The 19,873-nt window shown below is 43.9% G+C and overlaps 1 protein-coding gene across 5 annotated transcripts in view; it reads right to left on the reverse strand.

Annotated features, from left to right (window-relative positions):
• Positions 1-15,209, reverse strand: part of BANP (BTG3 associated nuclear protein) — a 115,989-nt gene extending 100,780 nt beyond the window's left edge. For 3 of the 5 annotated variants that reach the window (XM_072346736.1, XM_072346735.1, XM_072346740.1), the window contains exons 1-5: positions 15,053-15,209; positions 6,530-6,674; positions 5,955-6,026; positions 5,603-5,697; positions 4,279-4,478 (exon numbers count right to left, since the gene is read on the reverse strand). In XM_072346736.1, coding sequence (XP_072202837.1) covers positions 4,279-4,478; positions 5,603-5,697; positions 5,955-6,026; positions 6,530-6,599 — 437 coding nt within the window. In that variant the 5' untranslated portion in view covers positions 6,600-6,674; positions 15,053-15,209. The remainder of the gene's footprint in view (positions 1-4,278; positions 4,479-5,602; positions 5,698-5,954; positions 6,027-6,529; positions 6,675-15,052) is intronic. The other 2 variants (XM_072346739.1, XM_072346738.1) reach the window with 1 other exon arrangement.
• Between the last annotated feature and the right edge of the window lie 4,664 nt (positions 15,210-19,873).

Raw genomic sequence — 19,873 nt, forward strand, 5'->3', positions numbered from 1 at the left:
TGCTGAAGTTACAGCATGTACCAGTAAGTGAAACGTGTGTGGCAGTGCATTCAGAAGATGTCAGTCGAAATGATTAGCACAGAGGAGCAGATTCACTCGAAAGAAGTCGAGGCTGTCAAGTTCTTCTGATAGACTGGGAGATTCTGGACAGGGTTACAGTGTTTTTCAGGGAACCAGACGTTAAGTACTTTGTCCACAGTGCAGCCAAAAGCCAACACTGCAGCTCAGGGATGGGGGGCTGTCGTCTCATTGCAGAACTGCAGTCTTTGCTTAAATTCAGTTCCCAACATTGAACTGCAATTGTAAGAGAAGCTAATTTTCCACACAAATACATCTACTGCACCTCAGCAAGTTATTTGGGGATGTCATCTGTTAATTCACATATTTCAAGCCACGACAATTCCTCCAGGCTACAACACAGCTGAATGCTTGCCAGCACTGTAAGGAGCAGGTGGTTGATTTCCTTCCTTAAAGGAAACCACTGAGCTCACACTTCACACTTGAAAGCTAATGACTATGTGTGTGCCTGCGTACTCAAAAATGGGTGTGTAAGAAACCCACCCCTCTGTTACAGCTTTGCTGTGAGGGATGTAAGGAAAAGGGGTGGTGAAACAGAAAGCAAAAGCCATAGAAGGCATAAAAAGTAATAGCATCTCGAGGCAAATGATGCAGTTAGGAAGATGTGGCTCCTCGAGTGAAACTTCAGCTTTGTCTAAAATGGTTTGTTTTTTTGTTGTTCATTTTTTGTGTGTTTTTTTTCAAAATGCCAACATTCCTTTGCTAATTATTATATTCCTATTATTATTTCATTAATATTGACCGTGTCCTCTGATTGGGGGGTGAACCTGAAATGATACAGATTTGCCATCTTCCTTCTCACACACAACACCTGCGGGCTGGGCTGGTGCACAAAGAGCTGCTCTACACAAGGGCAGCATGACCCCCCTCAGTTCTTGATGACACAATCCCATTAATTACAAACAGAACTCCTACTGGCTGAAACTGCAGGTATGACACTCCAACTGCTAATTTAAAACAAGTTTGTTTGCACACAACACCGCTGACCGACAACAGAAAATAAGGGGGAATGTTGGTTAGTTGATTGATAGTACAGGGTCCGGACCCAAACCATGACAGACACCCATCTGTGCTTTTCTCAGCCACTCCCAGACTTCAAGGGCTGCACTGAATGCTCTGTTGGAAAGAGGCCCCACCAGCAGACATCCCAATAGATAAACATACAGCGCTTGCTTATAAAAAGTGACAAGAATTTCTGCAAAGCTGATGAACTCCAAATCTTTCCCTCAGATTCTCCAAATACGTTCTGGTCACCACCCTAAACAATGCAATGCCTTTTTAAGACCTTTCTATGTGGAAACAAGGTTAATTATGTTCCCCAGAGCCTCAGCAACCACTATATAACGATAAGAACTGAAGACTTACTATTCTTTTTGAAAGCCTTGATTAGTATTGTTGGATAATTCATTAAAAATCAATAACAATCCTTATGATAAAAAGGCAACAAAAATGAATAAGCCATTCAACTCCTGATAACATGAAATTAGGTTGGCTAAGGGAGTTGTAATTCATAGAAGAAAAATTGCAGGTATTTGGTTTTTATACCAATACCTTCATGAATCTCAGTGGTCACAAGCATATTCTTACACTGTATCTGGTACACAACTGCATCAAGCCTTCTCTGGTGCATATAAAAATCTCTTTTTTATACCTTAAGACAAAAAGAAGAATTAAAAAGACCACCAATGCAGAGTCCTACAACCAGCTGACCAACCCTACCACCACCAGAAGTGAATGGCAGCCAGGACAGCCACACGCAGCTTGAGTTGGCCAACAACCATCCCCTGAGCAGATCTTGCTCAAGGACACCATGCCAGGCCCTTACACCAATACTGACCACACAAAACTCTGCAGTTTCATTGAATTCTTCCATTAAAGACAAAAATACATGAAACTCCCCCTCCAACCTCAGTGATCAGCATCCCTGATTGCTTAGCTCCAAACACACACGGTAAAGAACCAGATGTACGTGGTCTGTATTTTAACTTCACCATGACAAAGGTTCAAAGGAAAGATCTGGACAGAAGAGAAACTCTACTTACATAAGAATTCCCATATTTCATCGGAAATGTTTTTATGACTATAAAGAAAGTACCAATTTTAAACGTAAATCCTCTCCAAAATCAATACATTTCATAAACCATTATCCTCGATTTAACAGCAATAAAAAAATTACATCCTTGAGAACACAGCAGAATTGCACAACGTTACATTGGCAGAACGCATCCAGAAAAACAAATGAGGGAGAGAGTTCTGTGAAACCAAAACAAATTCCTGTGTTATCTAAAGCAATCAACCTGAACCATTTATACTTGGGCTTACTCGCTCAGAAGAATGATTAATGGAAAGATGCTAACCAAAATAACGCTGTTTCTGGACTGAAACCTTTAAGATGAAAGATTTTCTTTAAAACATGGGTAGGAGATTTCAGCTGTGCTGTCACACCGTACGTTCATCAACTTATAAATCTCAGGGCTGGGCACATGCTGCATTTCAGACTTATCATGTGTGGGGCTGCCACTCTGACGGCCATCAGGCACCGCACCAGCTCTGCTAGCCAAGAAGCTTTCAGCAGCTACCGGGATTTTCGAGCAGCGTGGTACCTCATAAAGAAAAGTAATTGGGTATTTCTAATGGCCACATTGGCAGGAAACATTGCAGACAGAGGAAGAGACATAATCACCTTGTGGAAGGGAAAGCAGGGTTGTGCTAATGCTGCACGGAGCTGGACACAGCTCCCAGCACCAGCACAACACCATGACCAACTCACAGCATTATGCTGCCGATGTTCTTGGCTCTTCTCGAAGCCCAACACAGCTCTGTGTGATCTAGCACTCCTTGCCCTCTGTTCTTCTAGTTTTGAAACTCTGACAGCCTTATTTCCAAATACTGATGAAGAACCTGTGCTCATTTAGTCAGCTCTACCAGCAGCTGGTTGACAAGCCATGGGTAACTATGGTATAGGTAACTATAGGTAACTATGCTTTTCTTAGAGTGGCAACCCTGGCAGGAAACATTCATTTCTTATGGTAACGAGCTTATATTCCACCCTGTCTCATAAAGGAAAGAACGGCAAAATATCATAATAAAACGCGATTATGAGCTCGAGATACAATCCTTAACCTAAAATATCAATTATTAAAATATCAATAATAAAAGTTAATAAAATACAGCAGTGAGCAAGTAGTGGCATAATAGAAAAAGGCTAATGTTGGTGGTTTGTGTCTGTCTGCTTATCTCGGATGGATGTCCCTCATAGCATAAAGGAAAGAATTAATGTTTTCTGTGGAGCTGTAAAGCAGCGCACCCAGAACACTGCACTGAGCATAACTTATCAAAGTGCTTTTTGAGAACTGAGTTCAGAATGGGTGATGAAAAAGATCACAAAGTGGAAAATCAGACTGACAAAAGACAATTTACATTTGCATGCTTTGACTGCAACGGTATTATGAGAAAGTCGTCTATGGATGTTACACAGAATAGAAAATAAACAGTAATTACTTAGAGAAGTATTAAGTTTTTCCTAGGAATAAAATTATCAGTGATGGAAAAGTTGTTACACAAAGAAGTCTCTTGATCCTCATATTCCTCTGGCTGGAAAAATATCCATGGTTACATAGATAGGCACATCAATATTGAAGATATTTAGAACCACATTAGGCAAGTCAATGGTGTTCCAGGGCAAACCTGCCCCTTCATCAAGGTGGATTCGGTTATTCAACAGATTCTCCATCTCATATTTCTAACCCCAAAACAAACACAGATACTGCTCTACCGAGAGTCTTTAGAAAACAAACACATGAAACGATCTCCACTGTAGTTCTGGCTGATAAAATGTGAAGTAATCAGAATGATGAACTCATTAACTCAAAGCAACCAGATAAATAAATAAAAGCAAATCTTCAAAACTATCTAAAAACAGCTGATGTGACTTTTCCAGAGATGGATGAATCTGTCTCGTTTAAGCCAAAATGAAACGTGGAAACAGTTGCAAACTGTCCCTGGATCTGTGTGACGGGATTAGTCTTACTCTACCCAGAAGTAACATTGTGACATTGGTACCAAAGTTACCTTTGAGAAATTCATTCCACGTTCATAAGCAGCACACCGAGATCCCGACAGCTGCATGGAACACCACCAAGTTGGATGCCAGAGGAAAGGATTTAGGTTATTTTTACAACATTTCTATTATTTTCTTACCATCGTACTTTATTGCAGGTCTGCGTAGCGCCAAGAGGAGAACCTGCCACCATGGGGACCTGGATGGGGCTGTGCTGTTTGTTCATGACAAGATCCAACTTCTCTTCCAGTGATTTACAGGTAGCCTCTAGAGCCAGCAACTTTGCCTCAATGCTATCCAGTCGCAGGCATATTGTCTGATTAATGGAACACAGGAATGACTAGAAAGGGGAGAATAAAAGAGAAACTGCTGTTAGAAACGTACATGTTTATCTTCAAGCAACATACACATAGGGAAGCACAGATAAATGTAACTGGAAAACAACTCTAAAGGAACTAGCAGTGTGCCTAGTGACTAAATTCAGCCACGGACAAAACTGATGACATCCAGGAGCATTTTAGCATTCTCAGACTCATCCAGATCCTTATTTAGAAGCCAAAAGCATCCAAGCCAAACACATTTGCACCTAAGCACTTTGTTAGTATGATTTCATACACCACAAAATCATTTAAAATGACAGGCCAGTGCCTTTCATTCAAAGTATTTAAAAACAAAAGGATTATAAACATCTGAAAGCATCTTTTTGGATAGAGTTAAGATTTCTTTTCCTGTCCAAACAGATAAATTCACATGATTACAGTGGAAATTATTTCAACACAAATCACTTCAGAGATGATAAACGCCGCTCACTTTGGTTTTCTCTTGAAGAGCAAGTCAGGAAAAGCAAATAAATAAAATCTGTTTTCCTAAGCAATTTGATTTAAAAGAAAGCATATTGCACTTGGTTTCCCTTGGGGAAATACAGGCTACTGAAGGGTAACAGCACACGTCCTTCCCTGCAAACAGCAACCACGCCACCTTGTGGCCCACAACTACAATTTACACAGTTAATCCGGCTGTTCTATAGTGCTGCTGCCCCCCACCGCTCTAAATACAGAGCTCCACTTCCTATGGCACAATTTCTATATCGAATCACATACGGTTGAACAAATACGGTAGCAAAATACAACTCATGCACTTAAGCATCAAGACAAAAACACGGCTAAAATACACCTGAAAGGGCAGAAAGAACAGCTTGGTTTGGAAAGACCTCAAAGATCAGCCATTCCTTGCCACGGGCTGGGATGCTAAGAGGAGGTCAGGCACCAGATCAGCATGGGATGCTCTGTGAGCACAGAGAAGGCTGGGCTAACTAAGCCTGAACCAAACACAGTTTAACTCTGCACTGCAAGATGGATATAATTCCAGTCTTACATACAATGACACAGAGTGGGTTAATTTTCCCCAAGAAAGCTTACTTAATTGCTTTTTTCTAATAAGAACTGAAAAAGACACGGTGGTAACCTTAATAGAGGGATCCTGGCAGTTAATTTCTATGCGCTGACGTTTCAGGGTAGGCTCTACATCGTCGTCTGTCACTTCATGATTCGCCAACACAACTGCAAAGAAAAATACGCCATAGCACATACTACAAGAGACAAGTTACAAATGCGTTCAATGGACAAATCAAAAAACACAAAGGGAGTCTGGTTAACGTACTGTAGTGTTTTTTCAAACTTATTTGTGTTAAATTACGACAACAGCTTACTACTTCTCAAGAAATTATTACCCAGATCTAAGACAATTTCAGCCCCAGTGAGGGTGTAAAGCTTGGGTGTTACCTTGGATATTTCTTCTTTTTATCTTAGGAACTCACCGTGAGGAAGCAGAGTTGCCACATCAGCTGTTCTGCTTCGACAGATCCACTGGCTTCTGAAACCCCAACACTCTACAAAACCGTAAGCAGTGCTAATGAAGTTCTAACAAACACAGGATTTCCCCCACTTTACGCAGGGTAGCAATAGATAGTTTGCTTGTTTTTTTTTTCCCCAAAATAGATTAACAAAATGCTGCAGGCTTTCCCAAATAAATAGTTGGCTGTGCAGACCGTGCTGTGGGTGATAATCCTGCCCAGCAGGTTTCCAGCCAGGCTGGGGCAGGTGGCTCTCAGCTGCTCCTCCAGCTCTTAGGAAACATTTCTAACCAGCTTTTTTCCTTCTGCACCAGAAAAAGGGTTTCTGATAAGAGCTTATATTTCCTGTAACTGCAGTTACAGTTCATTTCTGTCAACACTTACTCACCTATACGTGAGTGATAATCTGATCCAAAGGGTATTAAAGATACATTTAAAAAAGCTGTTTAAATTCAGCTAGTAGTCTTAATAAGCACTTTAGATGTCTAAATAACAAAGTTCAGGAGTGATTTCCAACTTGTCAGTGGGTAATACTGTACCTGGGTTGTCTGGGGTCAAGTCTTCAACAGCAATCTGAACAACATCTGACAAATCCTGTTCTGACATCATTCAGAACCAGGCTGCAAAGTCCAGTCAAACACCACTGCAGGCCCCCAGACAAGCAGTTTTACGAGACATGCAATCCTGAAAAACAGCAGCAAGGGAAGCATTAATCCCTGATATACAACAATTTAGGACTCACTCTTTCTCAGTGACCAACAAAGAAAACTGCTCATACAATGGTACAAACTGCTGTGCTCATTGGAAGCTTCAGCAAAGAGACAGCAGCTGCACTATGGGCATCTCCTCCATGACAAAACCACCCTACAGTAGGAGAGGACCACACTGTAAGCCTTTCTTGCTGAGTCTTTCTACATTTTCCCCATGGATAAAGAGATAGTTTAGCATCAGTGATTTGGTGGCTCGTGGGTTTAAAACACACACACAAAAAAGTCTTCTTTCCAATGTACTAACATTGTTTATTTTAAAGGCTCACAAGTATACAAGCTCACCTGTAAATTGCAGGGTTTTAATTTGCAAACTATTACTTGGCTCTTGGAAGCACTCAGACCCAATCCTTGATGTTGCAGTAGCACGGGAATCTGCACAGATCCACACATACACAAGTTTCTACCCCATACAGACTATAACAGGCCTCAAAACTCAGTGGTGACTGGGAGATCCCTTGCTGCTAATTACAAGAAGGCTTGTTTGCCCAAGGAGGCTGTGGATGCCCCATCCCTGCAGGCATTCAAGGTTAGGCTGGATGTGGCACTGGGCAGCCTGGTCTGGTGGCTGGTGGCCCTGCATACAGCTGGGGGTTGGAACTCAATGATCTTTGAGGTCTTTTTCAACCCAGTCCATCCTGTGATTCTATGATTGAAACAAAAGTTGCATTTTTTTTTTCCTTGGCTACTGAATCTGTTTTTTCTACTGTCTGATTCTGATGAAGCTATTTTCAGAATATTTCCTGATTTCTCAGCCCTGTTCCCTTGGAACCCTCCATCAATGTTATTTATTAGGGTTTTAAAAGAAACTTTCGGCCTCTAAAACTGAATTAAAATCACTGGAATTGGTTGTATCTGTTTCTTCCCACAGCCATAAAAGGACGGGCATAAAACACAAAGAGATCAGCCAACTTTCTTTCTCCCCTGCCCCCTTCCCAACCTGAAGCAAAAAACACAAGCAAAATAATTTGAGGTTTACCAGTGGAAACGGTAATTCATCCCTTAACATTGACTCTGAATCAGCTCCAGCTCTGCATAAAGATTTCCCTATTTCCCTCTTCCATTGGAACACAAGAAAGCCATTAAAGCATGCAGGTGGAGCACTGGGTGCCGGGAAAGCATCAGAGCTTGGGAAGGATCCGGGGCCCGGTGCAATGTCAGCACCCACCTCCACACTGGGACTCCCCACATCTCAGAGCTGTTTACTCAAAATAGTGGTGTTGCCAATGTTGAGTCATTTACAGTTCTGATGGTGGTGAAAAACGGACTGGGACTGCACGGCCATGGCTGCGCGCCCAAGAAAGCTGGCAATGTCCTAGAGAGCACGGGTGCCATTTGGCAAATGAGATTTGCCATTTCTGAGAAACCCTGGTCTGCAGCCAGTCCTAACATCATAAAGCAGCTGTGCTCGAGTTGCTGTCCATAATGTCACACGCTGCAATACTGAGAACCCAGCCCTTGAGTTGAACGCATCAACTGCTCAAGAGCTAAAAATGGACCAACTGCAACAAAACCCAACTCTGAGAACTTCATCCATTTACACAACGTTGGATTTCGCTGATGCTTTGTGTTGCCTTCTAACCAGCTGCGCCCACAAATACATCAGTAACTCATAAATCATTCCAAAGGATTTGTATTTCTTTCAAGCCATTCTAATACATACTCAGCTCTCCAAAACTCATCATAAAAATGACTGAGATGAATTAAATCTGCCTGCAACACAAACAGAGTAATTTCATGCTTCTGACCTCTGTTCCGCATCTCTCGTGGGTCACAGCCCAAAGTATTCAACCTCTGATCAGAAAATGAGCCCTGAAAGATTCTGCCAGTCCTTAAATAACAGCATGGCTACGAAGTCCTGATGGGGAAAACAGCCATTACACACACACAACAATGTTTCTTCATAGCATCAATATTTATTTCCATTTAAACACATAGCGTTACAGTTTCAAGGAATCCTACGCTGCTGGTAAGCAGTTGGCCAGCATCAGCACAGAACCCGTTCTTGCATTCCCTGTGGGTGGACCAAAACATAGCTGTGCTGTCAGTGCATTCAGTGAGCTGCTGTATGGAGAAATGTGGTGATGGAAGCAGTGGCTGAGCGAGCTGCAACCACAGCAGCTTCTACAACTGGGAATAACTCTTCCCAACTCAGAATTCCAACTTACAGTTGAAATCTTCTACAGCAGGCTAAAGAACCCTATGACCAGCACTTCAGAACCAAGGGCGAATGAATGATGAATTAAATATCACTCAAGTTAAAATTAAGATTGCCACCTTTGAAAAGCCTCAGCTTACAAATTCAGAACAACTTCCTCAATCCGTTTTCCATGTATTTTACTTGGTGAAGAATTCACCACCATTTCCAGAAGCTAAATATTTCCTCTAACATTGACCAGATATCCCAAGCCTTCCCCAGTCAGCCCTTCTGACTGCAAGCCTTGCCCCCACTGACTCTAAATTAAGTACCCACATTAAGAACCTGATGATGAAACATTACCTGGAGTAAATACAAAGTGATAAGAGAACAACACAGACAGAAAGGCAGGAAGCTTGAGATAAGCCTCAATGGGGAAGGAAATGTGCCTGCTTTGCTTCCCCCGGGCAGCGTGCAGGTTGGGTCCTACAGGGCCAGCCCAGTGTTACCTGGGGGAGGGCACAGGAACACCGCAACCCTATGAGCACTCTCACCCCCCATTGATACACCTGATACTCTAGATTTAAAGTAGCCTTTGTTTAATTAAGTAAATTATTATTTGTAAGCAGTTAAATCAAATTCAGGTCAGCAGAATTCTAAATTAGCCCACCCGCGCATGAGTTTAATTTAATTAATCCATTTTAAAACATTAATGCAGAATAATTCTTCTGAGCACTTGCTTGTAGACAAAGCTATTTCCTGCAATATCTGATTGCTTTACACAATCACAGGGCATCATTCCAAAGCATATAACCAAACGCATCCAGTGACTTGTTAACACACGAGAACATGGGCTGAACATCAATCTTCTCTCGTGCTAATTAGTGAGGGCAAACACTGGGTTCTTCAAATAACACCAACGTTCTCCATTGCTTTATTCTGCTCACAGCGTTTACTTGGACTTTTCTTATTTGAGTAGATCATTGCTCCCCTTGCTGGCACTATTCAGCACTGACAGAGGCACAGAATCACTATGACCATCCAGTCCCATCACCACCGTGCCCACTACATTGATAAAACACTTCCATCATGTGCAGATGAAGCAAAGCTTATCACCAGAGCTTTCACCATGAACTGCTCTCCATCACCTGGAACTGGCAAGGAAACTCCACTCCGGAGATTCCTAATGGCCAGGACAAGAAGAATAAGCACCAAAGCTGCAGCCAACTGCAACTGTAGCAATAGCCCACAGGTCTATACATACTTACAGTAACAGTAGCAGGCAAATAGTAAAATAACAGCATAAAAAAAAATGGAAATCCAACTTTAAATTACACATATATACAAAGCAAACCAATAAGGTAAATAAAACAATTGCTGTCTGATGAGAAAAAAGCCATAGAGAAGCACAGGTTGACTTCTAATGGGGAAATAGAAACAAATATGAGATGGGGCCCATTTGGATCTCTGGTCACCAAAATTTAGGACTCTTTTCAGTGTTATTTAAGTATGAAAAAAATCATTGCTACGCTCCAGCCAAAACCTTACAATGTTGTTACTTAGAAACAGCAAGGAGCTTATTAAGAAATATATGAATAGAAGCTCCGAATGAAAACAGTTGCTCAAACTGAACAAAGGAGACCTTCTCAGGAGTGACCACCTACAGTATGATCTATACCCATACAAAGCATTGGTAGGTGTTCCTAAGGCAACCCCAGTAACCATTGCAATAGTCAGGAAGCACCACTGAAGCTTCCCTCCCGCTTAATACCTTCATTCTATTCTAATGTGCCAATGATTTTCACAAAGACCTGTCAACTTGTGTCGTTTCAAACCATTTCCCTCTTACAAGACCACTTATAGAGTCAAGATCAAGAAATAGGAACCGGATTTAAAGGAAATGAGCATCGTTTTCAGTTCATGCCCCCAAACACCCAGTTTTCCCATTACATCGCCCAGTTGTTTCAGTATCACAAAGTAACATTTGTCTCAAAAATAAGTAATTCTCTGTACTCAAGAGAACAGCTGACTGAAGGGTATCTCAGTGTATCAATCTTTCAGTGACCTCTGGAACAATTAGGTCTATTTAATTCAGTGCAATTATTGGCAAGAAATCGTGGGAGAATATTATTTGCTCTGAATAGAAGACATTACTAAAATCTGAGCATGCTTCAAGCCACCAGAGCAGTAGGCAGGTTTGTATCCCAAACTAGAAAAGACCTGGCAGCCAACTGCTTCTTGAACATCCACGTTGTCTGAGCAGAATCAGAACATCTCACTGCTCAGATGAAACAAGAGCCCTGCACACAGGGACAGCACACCTGCACTGCAGCCATGCACAACCAATGAGGAACACCCAGGTTGGGGTACATTGCACTGCTCAATGGAAATCTCATTGAAGAAACCCAAACCAATAGAGGGTGCTGAGGAAAGTCGTGTCCCATGCTGTTCCATGAACAGACAGCACTGTTAGGAAGCCACTTCCATCTGCGAAGCTATTCCGTGTGCTGGGCTGCTGCTGTGTTCATATCAGGACACTGGGTGGACATCATAGGGCTGCGTTGTGGAACACAGATAGTGAGCTAGAATTTATCTCCCTCTGGTCATGTTAACTCACCACATTACAGCCAGCTCCTCTAGAGACAGAAAATAAACAGAGAAGCAGGCTGTGGGAATAAGATGCATATTTGAACCTGACCTCATTCCCTGATGCCATAAGATATAGCCTGTTTAGCACAGCCTTTTCAATGGCACCAGGATTCAGACTGGAAGCACTAGAAATCGTCACTTTCCCTTTACAAACTGACTTGGCTACAGCATGTACAGGCTTTGCCCTGAAGGCTGCTCAGCCCCAACACAGGAAGCACTGCAGGGCCAGCATGCAGCTCAGCTGTGCTCTGCAATGCACACAACCAAGACCTCACTTCAGTCAGGTATTTACAGACATCTGGCTCAGGTTCAAAGGAGACTTGAGCAAATGCTTCGTTCCTTTGTGCTTGGCTTACCTCAAACAGGAAGTTCACAGGGAAAAAAAAAGGGGAATAACACAACTTTGTATTTTTCCAACCACGTGCTCATCTCTCATACACTGGAAAAATCTCATCTAGCAATTCTGGTGGGGGGGGAAAATAAAAGAGCCAACCAACCAACCAACCATGCTGCTACAGGTGCCTGCTATCAAATAGCACAGCAGCCAACATCAGATCTAGGGCAAACCAAGCCAACTGCTCAACATCTCTCAGATTTACCACCTGTAAACACTTAAAAAAACATCCAAGCTCCTGAAACAGACCTCAGTGCTGCTTTAAAATCCAGGGGTAATATTTGTGAAGTCTTAGTAATATATGTATATATCTGAAGAGCATCACCTGAAGAAAAACAGATCCTGTGCTCTTCTGAAATACTTTACCAGTATGGCTTGAACCTGTTTGCCATCATCCCTCCCTCCTCTAGAGAACAAAAGGGATTCCTGCTTAAGCTTGCAAGAGCATATCTAGGTATGCTGGCAGAGTTGATACATGTAGCAGGTACAGCTGTGTTTGTAAGGAGTGTTTTTCTTCACAGTTCCTATGAATCCACGCCAACACGGCAGAAGACGGGCATTCTGTCTTCGTTTTAAGATACAGATGCATCTGAACACAACGTATGCTCCCCTCCTGCAGTCACGGCTTCCCCCTTCCAGCCATGCTTTTACAAACAGGAAATGAGATGAAAGAATTTTGTCCAACAGATGTCATCATAAATTACTTTATTGGAGGTCCCAAACGCAAAGGATTTTATCAGGTTCACCTTCGTGTGCACGTTGGCAGTCTAACAAGCGGGAGGCAGAACTAAGCACTTGACAGCACCTTTTTCAAGAGCTACAACTGCAAGGAAACAAGGGTTTGATGTGACTTTTAAAGGCATTTTATTTTTATTGTTACTTGAAGGAGCAGCACTTCACATTTAATGGTTAAAAAAAAAGAAGAAAGCAAAAACAAAACAAAATTACTTCAATAGATAACAACTAAAGACCAAGTCCCAAACTAAAGCAAATCAGAGCTGTGGAAGGAAAGCGTATTGGTGAAGTTTGGTATCCTGTTGTCTGAATTGTTTGGCCTCCTGTACAAAAATGACCCGCCTTTCTCTTCCTTTTAAAATGACTGTAATCAAAGTACCTTTCATTTACTTCCTAAGGAGGAAATCTCAAATCAAGCCATTCTTCGGTGAAAGATACGAAGGCATTCAAGCTCTGAAAAAATAAAGATGTATTCTTCCTGTACAAACAATGCTTTAAAGGGCAGTGAAAAGCTGAAGATAAATACCAGAGATGAGGTAAAATGCTTGAAACGTGATCCTGGCACTGCAATGAATGTGAGCCTGGATTCTGCAACAGAGCACTGCTCTGCAACGTGGGGGGAAAACCTGTAAGCGGCCCTTGCAGGTACATGGAACCACAAGCTCATCTTCCTTCACTTCATCTGTGCAGAAGAGCAGAGAATGAGTTCGTGGTGCTGTGCTACAAACAGAGCGGGCAGGGAGCGAGCCTTCATGACACACACAGCACAACAAGTGCTGATGGAATCCTGTCTGCTACAACAGTCAGCCCCATGCTACCTCTGATATGCCTGAATACTCATTGAAAAGAGCCATACAGCTTTACACCTGCTCTATATTCATGCAGCCATCGCTGGGTAATGAAGTCATTAAAGGCAGTTTCTGTTACAGCGTAACAGATGATAAATTAAAACCAAAGCAAAAAAACAACGTTGCAAAATATTTGCATCCTCTCGAGCAGATGGACTGCTAACGCTTCCAAAAGCCCAATGCCATCTTTCACTCTCATAACTAATAAGTCTTCCTTCCCAGCACGTAGTACTGCAAACTGAACTACTGCCAAGGAGCACTGAATGCACAGAGTCCAGTTTCAGCACGGCTTATTTTGTTATTCTGGTCAGTTCCCACGGACAACCATTCACAGGTGCAGAGTCTCCCCACCCACACCAACCCATTGTTTCAGAAGGCAAGGCTGTGATATGAAAACAAGCAGGGGTGATTCAGCCCTACGTTAAGATCTTGCGTGAGCAGCCAAACCCCTACAGACAAATGGCACGCTTACTCCTTGACATCAGTCAATAGGGCACTACACCCAAGGTAACCTAACGCGGAAGAAGTGAAAAATAAAGGATAGCTTTACAATGAATGGTGCAAGCGACTTTGCAAACTGCTCTAATGGAAGCAATCCGTGCTGGATGTGGCTCTGGGCAGCCTGGTCTGGTGGCTGGAGATCCTGCACATAGCAGGGGGGTTGAAATTGGTTGATCATTGCTGTCCTTTTTCAGCCCATTCTATGCTAAGCAATCACTGTGCTGCTACACCCCCTCCCAATTTATTTCCTTGGGGATTTTCTTTTTTTTCCCTTGGTGATCTCTAAAAATAAACCCATAAATAAACCATCCCCACAGCAGGATAAAAGCACAGCCTTCAGTCAAGTGCAGAACTTCCCACAGTGCATTATTGCAGGACTTCTTAAAATATTCTTGCGGTTGTTGTTTTTTTTTTTTGCATTACAGATAAGGAGGAAGAACAAACGTTAAGGGTGCGCTGCCCACCCCCGAACAGAGCAGCAGGCCGGGGGTGCAGGTGTGGAAAACCTTCACTGTGCCCGATGACCACACACAACGCGGCCTCGGGGGGCTTCCCCGCATGAAGGCTGCAGCCCCCTCAGTGTCTGTCGCGATAGGGAAGGGGGGGGGCTGCCACTGATACACCCGTCCATCCCACGACCCGAAAGGGGAATGGGGAGAGACGGCCTCGGTCGGAGGGGACGGCGGTGAGCGGAGGGGCAGCGCACGCGGAGCCCCCCAGCCCGGAGAGCGGGCAGGCGGGGAGCGAGGCGGCGCAGGGCGGGCTGCGCACAAGGCCCGGCTCCGGAGCCCCGCGGCCGCAGGAGGAGGAGGAGGCGGCGAGGCCCCGGCCGCCCCCCCTCGCTCGCTCCCCGCCTGAAAGCCCGCAGCCCCCCCGCCTCACGCCCCTCCCCGAAGCCGCCGCCTCACGGCCCGGCTGCTCGGCCTGCTCTGTGAGGAATGGGAACGCTGCGAGAAACGGGGCTCTACGCCCGGCCTGAGGCCCCCCGGGAGCTCGGCCCCAGCCGTCCGGCCGCGGGGCGCCGCGGTTACCGTGTGCGGTGCCGAATTCTCGTGGTGTTTGTCGGGCGGCTGCGATAATGGCGTCCTTCCTCGCGAGAGATCTCCGTCTCCTCAACGCGCATGCGCCGCCGCGCTGCACCCGCTCGGCCCCCGCCCGGCTCGAGGGCCCGCGCAGGCGCACAAAAGACGCGGCCTCGCAACCGCCCTTCACGACCGCGCCGCTGGGAGAGACTATAACTCCCAGAGGGCAACGCGCCGCTCTTGGGCACCGCCCCCACCGAGCAGGCCGGGACCTGTAGTACAATCGGCTGGAGCGGTGCATCCTGGGAGTTGTAGTCCGCACAGCGCGCATAGGCGGCCATGGCCCATGTGATGTCCCCATCTCAGCCTTAGTGTCGCTGCTCTACGAGCTCCGCCGTGGCAACGTCCCGTCTCGTTTATCTCATTGCTTTCCTGAGCGATGGAGCTGCGGCTCTCAGCCTCCGCAGCTGCTTGTGAGCGCATTCAATGCATCTCTGCCCTCCCCTACTCCCTCCTATTCAACCCCCTATTAAACAGATCCTGAGCATCAGTGGGATGGGATGATCCATGTGAGCTTCCTTTGGGGGTGATCGTTCTCACTTCCAGCGTTAAAAGAGTCATTGGAAGCCTGGAAATGAACAAGTGGCCTTACAAAAGAAAGCCTTGCTTTCTGCTTCCTGATTTGTAGATGATGCTCAGCTGAGTCCATGGGCTTATTGAGCGCGTTCTTTCCTTCCACAAGCAGATTAGGAAGTTCACAGGTCAAACTACTTACAAACTGACTTTTCCCATTGGATTATGTTATGCTTTGCCGCACACAGAGTTGCCCTGTGCCAGACTTGGCAAACTCAAAGCAACCGTTCTGTCCCTGCTAGAAAAGCAATGGCACAAATAAACACCAGAGCATTACCTGCTGTGCAGAGCTGCCAGCAAAATACTTTGCTGTCAAAACCCAAATCCATCCTAACAGCCCTCCTGCTTTCTCATCACTGCATTCCCTCCCAGAGATCATTAACTCAGGTTCTGCTGAGGTGAGATCCTGCCCCTCTCTGTAAAGCCACTTCTCAGCTAAAACAACACATCGACCCGTTACATTATTCACCCGCCGTCATCAAAGTAATGGTAGGAAATGATGGCAGGATCCAGCTGATGCCTACACCTTTGATCAGAGACACAATAAAAGTAATACAGCAACTTGGCACCTTCTCAGTGCTTCAATCTGGACCAATTTTGACTCTTAGTCTTTATTTACAGCACGAAGCACTTACCAAGGATAAACAGGTGTTTCCTGTGCTTCACAAAATACATCTTCTTTTAGCAAACGAGGCCTTTACTTTACCATGAGGTAAGAGATTGCTCATAAGCCAGCACCAGGAAGAAGCAGATATGCCATTCTATTCCAGCTTCAACCCACTGTATCTTGTTGGAGTGTCTTTGTCAAACCAGCTCATATTCCAGCCATCTCCCTCCTCACAAAAATGAATAAGAACATCAGGGTGCCAATACAACATCCTTCTTTTTTTATCTTATTGAAGAAAATACATCCTGTTGCTTTTCTGGCTTATTCATCCAAATGAAATAAGCTCAATATTTCCTTGTTGTTTTAATTCCTCACCTTTTCATCCTTATTTCTCAGTCTCTCTCTTGCACTATACCCTTATGCCAACTTTTCTCTGCCTCATTATGAAAAATCATTTGGTTCCAGGAAACATCTAGCTTATTTTACCTCCGTATCAGCATTCACTTGCTATTGTTTCCTAAGGAAGTCGCTGTTTTTAGATGTTTTTTGTGTAGATCAAGAGAGATTGGTATCTCGTTCATTGGTTTCCTTTTCTTTTCGTTAGAAGCAAAACCCCACCATAGGGTCAGAGGTAAAAAATTAACACGCTGTGCACACAATTTTGCAGCTGCATAAGCAGTAGGAAAACAAAGGTTGCCAAACAAAGCATTTGTTTAAACAAGTGACTGGCATTCATAATTAAGTTCAGTGCTGAACATGAGTGTGGAAACAAAGGCGAGAAGAGCACAGAAGATGTGAGCAGGGCAGAGATGTAACCACAGTGCTTTTGCAATTGGAACTTGATTATATACTGTGATATCGAGAAAAAAATAAAGGACTTGAAAATCTCCTGTTTGTTCAGTTTCTGAGTGACTTTATTCATTTTCTGTGTATTAATTCTCATAACTGGAATGGCCTTCTGAGCACATCATCTGCTCTCCTGTGACATGGTGCTGCTTCAGGTGGTTTGAATTAGCATACAAGAATGGGTGTAAATCACATTTTGTTGAGCCCAATTAATACTAGTGCCATTTGTAAACCCGCTGCAGCGTTTTGCCTTATTGATAGGGAGCCTCTTCACTGTTGAAGCTTAGAATCAGCTTTCCTCCTGCAAGCACACACCTCTCATCACTGATCTACAGGTAGTGTGTCTATTGTCAGTTATTTCTTTGATTTTTCTTTTGTTGGTCTCTTTCTTCTACAAAACCCAGGTTGGGCTTTGGAAGCTTTTACTCCTGCACATACTCTGTGACTTAGGGCAAGACATCGACTTCTTCTGCTCTGACTCTGATCTCACTTCTGTTCTAAGCACACCACATCTCATTTGCTGAAGATATTCCCAATTTTCATGAATGAAGAACAGAGAAAAGACCTTGAATGCCCAAAGCAGAGAGAAAAAACACTGTTGCGCGTTTGGTCACAGTTCAAGGTATCGTAAGGACATCTGTGCTAAGCTGAGAAATTAGGTGAGAAGGGACGGGCTTGATCTCAGTGCCCTCTTGCTTATTTACATACTGTTCAATTTCCATGTCTGCATCATGGAACAAATAATAGGAATCTATCCCCTTTCTCAGAAATATGTCACTCTAAAAAGCTCTGTTACAACTTTACCCTTCAGTGACCTTCCCAGCTGCGCCTGCTGCCCTTTTGCCTGTTATGCAGCTGATAGCTTTGCCCAGTATTTGCTGGTTTGCTAGCTTTGCTACAGCCTGTGTTTATTTGATCAGGTACATTATCATCACCGGTCTTTTTTTACTCCACTGGCATTATCAAAATGTTAAAGGGCAGCTCATCACACATAACACTGTTAGAGGATTTTATCCTTTCCTTTAGACTCAAGGTTGCCTGAGAATCCTGTTTGTTTACTCTGTAGCCCTCAGCTCCGTATCAGCTCTTTCAGATCTCCAGGCAGAAAATGTTTCACAGCATCTATATACCATTAATGTTATTATACTGAACCAAATTTGTCCACCTCCTATTCCTGGACCTGAATTCGTGTGAAAGTCTTTGCAACGTTACCCCACATTTTCAGGTGTGAGAGGTAAAATGAATTATGTGACTATTCTCCCCCCTCTCCCCATTCAGCAGCTGTCAGGACACACCTGGAATACTCGGCCAGTTTGGAGTCCCACAAGGCAAGAAAGACTAAAACTGGAGGTTGTTAGAGTGGGCTGGAGAGATCAGCCACATTAACAGACATTCTAGCCAATACTGGATGCAGAAGAAAAGCTTTCCTTAGGCTGAAGTGATACGTAAGGCATGAGAATTGTGTGCCAATCCACAGAGAAATGAGCGTTAAAGCCAACAGAGGAATGATCTACTGCTGGATGATATTTGTAGGTGCTCTATAGAGGTTTCATGCAGACACCTCAGCAGCAATGCCAGTCTAGGTAGCTTCCATTTGTTCTATGCTGTCAGCTGTTCTAAAACAATAACTAGCTGAGGAAGATGTTAATTATGTGATTGCTTTAATTATACCTTCCTAACTACAGTCAAACTGTAAGACTGAAAATATCACCAATTAAATACGTTTCTAATATAAAATACCAACATTTGTTAAGTGGAGACAAGACATATGTGTTGTCTGGACCCTGAGGCTGATAAGTCCTGACAACCTTGAGGAGGTTCACCTGGAGCATCCACCATCCTCCACCCATGGTCTAGGAACCCATTTAAACTCAAGCTTGAGCTCTTTGAGCTTTGTTTTTAGGACACTTATTTTTAGGTTTGCCTTTAGCCCTGTCAGTAAGAAGGACTTTGGACCCATGTTGTTGCTTGGCTTTGGCCCTGTCTCTTTTTATTCCTGTCCAGTCTCCCTGCTTGGACTTTGGACCTGGTTGTCTGCTTGTAGTGGACCTTCTTATCAGTGCCAGCTCTGTTCAGTGTCTGCAGGATGGCACCCTGCTGGTGAGGATCCCAATGGTGCTGGGCTCCCCACTCCTCTGCCCTTGGTGAGAGCTGCCTCTTGTTCTCTGACATGCCTAGGCACCCTCTTCAGATGTCTTTCCATCTTATTTCTGTAGAGCTGATAATAACCTGCAATGCTGTGAAAAGTCTTTGGAGTTGCTTGGTTTGAGTGGGAAAATCCAACTCTGAGAAGCTGTTTGCAAGGGCTTGCAGCTGTGCTAGGAAGAGCAATACAGTGACAGACACATCCCAAAGAAAGCAAAAGAGAAGCTATAAAACACAGACCTTTCATATCAGGAAACAGAAGTTACTGAAATTGCATGTAGAAGCAATGGAGTAGCTCTTCTCATGCTTTCATCCCTAAGAAACAAGTCAGAGATCCCTGTTGTCCCCACTGGAGAAACGCTTTGGCTTGGCCAGAGTGATGTTTGAGTGATGTTCCATAGGTGTGTTCTTAGTCTGCATGAAATCATCTGTCTTATGAGGCCCCTTACAGTTCAGAAGAACAAATTCTCTACCTTGGGGTTGCCACATTACTGTGTTATGTGCTCAGAGATGAAATATTTTCTCTACATTTTTCTGCTCCATCTCCAGCTCTGAGCAAACCTCATCTACCTACAAACTTCAGTGAGTTCCTCAGCTTG

This window comes from Excalfactoria chinensis, chromosome 11 (genome assembly GCF_039878825.1).
Source record: "Excalfactoria chinensis isolate bCotChi1 chromosome 11, bCotChi1.hap2, whole genome shotgun sequence".
Classification (NCBI taxonomy): Eukaryota; Metazoa; Chordata; class Aves; order Galliformes; family Phasianidae; genus Excalfactoria; species Excalfactoria chinensis.